At 38.9% G+C, this 5,728-nt stretch overlaps 1 protein-coding gene across 1 annotated transcript; it reads right to left on the bottom strand.

The window, feature by feature from the left end:
* Nucleotides 1–1,486: 1,486 nt before the first annotated feature.
* LOC111236330 lies at nucleotides 1,487–4,961 on the bottom strand. Its single transcript, XM_022765028.1, has 3 exons — nucleotides 4,885–4,961; nucleotides 4,420–4,737; nucleotides 1,487–2,892 (listed from the first exon to the last, which is right to left on the bottom strand). The coding sequence occupies exons 1-3, from the start codon at nucleotides 4,943–4,945 to the stop codon at nucleotides 2,492–2,494; spliced, it is 780 nt and encodes a 259-aa protein (XP_022620749.1). The 5' UTR covers nucleotides 4,946–4,961; the 3' UTR covers nucleotides 1,487–2,491.
* Between the last annotated feature and the right edge of the window lie 767 nt (nucleotides 4,962–5,728).

Raw genomic sequence — 5,728 nt, 5'->3', positions numbered from 1 at the left:
ATCAAGAACAACTACCAAATTGAACTTAACTGATGGTGAGATTGTTTTTCTTATGTTCACAAATTCAAGAATGAACTTTCAAATTCAGCTAGAGAAGTACAGCCTCATTTTGACATTACGGTATAGTTTAAAATCTCTTAAATTACATCCATGTTGCATCTATGATCAAGTAATGAGATTTGGATTCAGAAAATATCTTTCAGTCACATCTGAAAAGCTTGAATTTAAATCTAAAACACTGATTTAAATTTTGTCTGTGGTTTGTTTGCAAACATTTCCTTCAGTTATCTATCTATTTTGTTGCTATAGATCTTTTTTGATTTAGACAGACGTTACAGAAATATGGGAAAGCCACACTTTCATAACTCAAATTTAATCTTTTATTTCATGTAATAAAGCTGTTTGAGCATGCTGCCTCCTTTTGAATGCACCGTACATTCATTCACATGTACATGATTAAACTATGGCCTCCAGTCTGTTATTGTCGTAGAGAAAACAGCCAGCAAATCATTTTTTATTGACAAATTTCTTTATTATCTGAAAACCTCCAGCAATTGTAATAGGATTTTGTTGTAAACGTCAACATCAGTGAAAATGAAAATCCCAAATATAGAAACAATAGCAAACAAAAAAGCTGTTAAATCTTCTGAAGATGAGCAATTTTCAGCAAAGCCACGACTCATTGATTGACATTTCTTGTTTAAAAAAATAAAAAACTTTTTTACTTTCAACAGGGAAAAAGACTATACACACAAAAACAAGCAGTGTTCACATTGTATCATAATGCAATAGATAAACAAACAGCTCCCTTTAAAACAAATCATTGTGATTTATTATTGTAATTTATGGCCATTTATTTAAATAGCTTTAATTTTGCACTGCCAAAGAGGAATAAGTGAAGTGTATTTCATTTTGTCAGGAGTGATATTTAGAAAAAAAAAGAAGCCAGAAGCAATATTTCTCTAAACGGCACATTTGAAACATCATTATTCCACAACACAAAATTTAACTGTGTGTGTGTGCGCGTGTGTGTGCGCGCGCGTGTTTGTGCGTGCGTGTGCGTGCGTGTGTGCGCGTTGAATAGTCAAGGTGACCCTGTTTTCATTTACCCAGTGGGCTCTCAGCCGCAGCAACGTCCTGCTAAAAGCTCAACCTGCCCCTGTGTAGTGCCGATTTAGTGACACCATTAGCAGAGAGTCTTTCTGACTTGAAAAGGCTCTCAGATGTCCAAAGAGGGTGCACTGAGCTGTTAAAAACAGGCAGAGTTTTAGCCTTGGAGCTGAGTTTGTCCTCTAGCTTCAAGCTACAGCTGCAAAGACTTGAGGAGTGAGAGACGAACGGGCAAGTTGAAGAAGCAAAGCAGGTGAAATGATCTGTAGCTCCCTTCTTACTTGTGTCTGCTGTACCAAGGACACTGACTCCTGGTCAGATTTCAGATTAAAAGGAACAAAATATAAAGTTTTGCAGATTTCTGATAACTTACCTCTTTATGCACTGGCTTGATTTTTTTTTTTCACTACATGTCACTGGATAATCCACCTCACTGTGGATAGGTTTTTCTAGAACTACTTTCTAGAGAAAAGTAGTCCCTGTGAAAACTGTCGACTGTTGTTGCTTTTAAATATCATCTTTGCATTCGGTGAGCACAACAAACCAATGCCCTCCCTTAAGGTGTACGGCAACCACAGCCTCATGTTTCACTGATCTCAACTAGTTCACCAGAGGGCAGCATCCGACCACAAACCCCAGAGTTGTTGCATGACTGAGGTTTCCTGTGCTCAGCTTTCTGATATTTCTCACACAAAGACTTCACTGGTTCTGAAGGGAATTTGCAGCAGAGCCCATCTTTTCAAGCCTGTATTGTGTTCAAGATGTTATTTTCATGGTGCTCACGGTCACACACACTCAGACAGCTGTGCTGTAGACACATGGTGGACACACCTGTCAGCTGATATTTTCATTGCACTCTTTCAGAAATAAATATACACCCCTGAAAATAATCCGAGGCCAGAATGTGTGTGGAGCTCAAGACTAAATGGAACCAGGAGCCAAAAGAACTCCCTGAGTGTTTGCAGTTGTATGAAAGTGTGTGTGTGTGTGTGTGTGTGTGTGTGTGTGTGTGTGTTTCTATGTGTGTCTTTGTTGTTTTCTGAAAGAGTGTAATGAAACCGATGCGCTCTGCTCCCTCATCTGTGACCCTCCATCGAAACAAAACAACAAAGGTATTTTATACAGTGTAATGATTATCGACTCCCCTCTCAGCAGTCTGTAATTTCCTTGTTCACTTCAGCCAAGTGCTAAAAGGAAGAATAATACACCTTTGGACCATGCAAGATGACTTACTTAACTGAGAGTGCTTTGCCCTGGGTTTCAAAAGAATACATAAATCTCAGTACCTAAATTTTACTCATTGTTCTTAATCAGTGTTAAGCATCCCTTCACCTTGATATTTTATCACACTCCATGATGTGGATTTACTTCAGCAAATCCATTATTTCAGCATGACAGCCAGTAAGACTGAAATATACAAAAGTGTCCCCATAGTTTCCTGTGACCTGACTCCACTGGGGAGTGAGTAAGTAGATGCAGGTTTTCCACGCCCGACAAGGTCTTCAGTTATCTTAACCAAAGCACTTGCAATGTATCTACCAGATTTGCTGCTCCTCAAGGAGCAATTGTAGGGCACATCTGAACTTTTCCACTTCTTCAGGTCACTATGGATAATCAGCCGACCCCCTTCATCCACACTTTTAGTCGTGGAGGTCTCCTTAGACCCAGCCGAGAGATTGTGAGAGCCGTGAAACCAGTGCACGTCACCGTCTGGGTACACATCGTTGAAGGTGCAAGCAGGACCCTCACTTGTCAAAACAGCCTCGGTGATCTGACCACACTCTGAGGGGAAAACCAGGGTTTTGATTACATTTGATGTACAAAACGTTAGGGGCACTTGATATTAGGGACAAGCTCTCATTTAAAATGTAAATCTATTTTTAAGAAGATAACACTCCCCAACAGTGTATAAACATAGATATTAGCACATATTGGCTCAATCAGCTGTCACATTAAACATCATTTTTATTAGGTAGTCTATGTAAGTTTCGACTTGTGTCTTTATCAGTGGATAATAGATCATTTATTAATGCTTTGTGGATTAGCCATAACACATTAAAAACTTTTGTTTTGTACAAGTTGTAAAAAAAAAAAAATCAGTTTTGCTGCTGTTCATCCTCCGTCACCATAACTTGCTTTGTCTTAATGGCTTTGGAGCATTTAGAGAATTTAACTCATTAGGAGAGATCCTCTAATTGGCTAGCTCAACCACATAACTTCTGCGAAAGAGCTGCAGTCAAATCAAATCAATTTATTAACATGGCGGCTCATTTTCTCATATTGAGATTTTATACACAAAATCCACCAGGTCTGCGTTGAAAAATGTCATTAATAAAGGGTTTTTTTAATCTACAATTTTAATCTTTCTTTATCTACACTAACCCTGACCACCAAAGTGAAAATGTCATTTTAAAAAAGGATTTCTCATTTTCTAATAAGCCATTAGTTGTAAATAATGAATTATTAAGCCTGATCAAATTGTTTCCGCTGCTCAGCAGGTTTTTGTGGCTGAAGAATAGTCCATGGAAGTGGTCTTCCTGTTGATCTAAAGAACTAGCTAAAAACAATTTTATGATGGAGGATGATAAAAACAGAGGATTTTTTATTTTTACATTCTGAAAACTCAAAGGTTGTTCTTACAACCTCCGATGTGTAAAACATGAACATGAAATTTATTCCCAGTGATAAAGCCAAAAGTAATAATAAGATAATAATAAGATTGTCTTGTTAGAAAATGGTAGCAAATGGTTCTCAGATGATTAGCTGCATCAGTGCATTGGTAATAATAATCTAATATTAAATGTGAAAATATGGCACTATGACTATTCTGTGTAATGAGAGGCTTATTTTCCTGTTAATAACTCTGTACTTCAACATAAATAAAAATATGAATGACAGTTTGAATTTTGCTTTTTGCACAGCGGTATTACAACTTTTACTTGAAGGCCCCCTGTGGACCTTTGGACCCCTAGCAGTGCTGTAGAGCAGTTTTTTATGAGTGTGTCCCTGTTTTGTTTGTCATGAGTACACACAAGGACGCTATACACAGTCCAGTGGTTTCACCCTATTCTACTGATCACAGTTTGTTTTGGAAAGTAACACTTAATGTAAACGAACATAATTTTTGTTCGTTTACTAGTCAACTCCACAGGACACCTTTAAGGGAAGAATCAGTGTGGTCCTGCCTCCACTGCAACGGGGGAAACTAAACCAGTCTTTTTCTATTTTGTACATTCAGTGAAGCTCTTTTACAGCTCTTGTTAAGACATAATACTGTTTGTTAAAATAAGAACAGATGTGAACTCTCACCTTGTAACTCCACAGTTGTATATTTATACAGCACCCCCTTGTTGGATCGAAGTTTGCACAGGTACTTCAGTGGCTGCACTTTTTGAAAGATGAGGGACAATTGTCGTTCTCCATACTCACAACGGAAGTCACTAAATAGACTTTTGTTGTATGTTATATTTCCCTCACTGTTCACAGCGCATAAAGACGTTTGGGTGGTGGACCACTCTAAATGTTTGATTGATAGTCCGTTTTGAGTTGAGGACACTTTGCACGGCAGAGTAACCTGTTTGTCACACTCTGCAGTAATCCTGGGACCCACACTCAGTCCCACCAACTCTGTAGAGAAAGACACAGATTTTGGTTCAATTGAACTAAAAGCTTCTTTTCAGTTATATTATCAACATAATCACACTGTTACTTGTGCCCCCCCCCCCCCCCCCCCCCCCCCCAGTTTGAACTATAGTTTGAAATAGTTTCACATACCTTGTGTTGTCAAAGTGAATGCAGGTACAAGGCAAAGTATATGCAATGCTGTGAAACCCATTGTCAGCACTTTTGCATTTCACTGTAACAGGGAGAACAATCAGATTAAAGCAGATCTCAGGCAGATTGAAACACTGATCTTAGCAGGCTGATTTAAATTTTAAAAGGCAGCGTGTTTGCCAAGTCTTCAAATCGGATTATATCTGAGTGGAACTGACCTCAGGATGATCGGTGCTTCTCTCCAGCTCCTCTCCAGGGTTTGCAGTCTCCTTACAGCGCTGTTTCGTATATGTATCCTCCTTCAGACTTTTCCCTAAGCGCATAAGTTAATGATTAGAAAATTATGAAGAGGCATTACCAGGAAGTCGAACGGCTTATCATTGTGGAGTGCTATAATCTGAACGACAAGGGAAAGGGAAAGTAAGCGTGGTGTTTGTGAGTGTGTGAGGGAATAAGAGAGTGTGAGACAGTAGACAGACAGGGAGTGAAGGCCTATTCATGACACTGTAGACCACAAGTAGGGACTTGTATGGCTGCCTTTGATGTGTTACAGCAGTGTTTCACTGCCTCATGTCACTGCATCCAACTTTCCCATAGATTTCTGCCATGAGCTCATTATGTCTATTTGACATAGTTCAATCTCCATGGCAATAGCCACAAGGGAAACGCTTTTATCTACTATGTTCAGAAGCATCACTCTCACTCAGTTAAGGATTTCATTGTGTCTTATTCTGAGTTCATTAGTCATTTCATGGGAAGCAGTGAAATAATCACAGAAGAGTGAGATGAATGTCAATAACACACACACACACACACACACACACAGTCACTTGGCTTGTTTCAC

The sequence above is a fragment of the Seriola dumerili genome, unplaced genomic scaffold (genome assembly GCF_002260705.1).
Source record: "Seriola dumerili isolate Sdu_G_001 unplaced genomic scaffold, Sdu_1.0 BDQW01000621.1, whole genome shotgun sequence".
Taxonomy (NCBI): Eukaryota; Metazoa; Chordata; class Actinopteri; order Carangiformes; family Carangidae; genus Seriola; species Seriola dumerili.
This window is presented reverse-complemented; position numbering and strand designations above follow the sequence as displayed.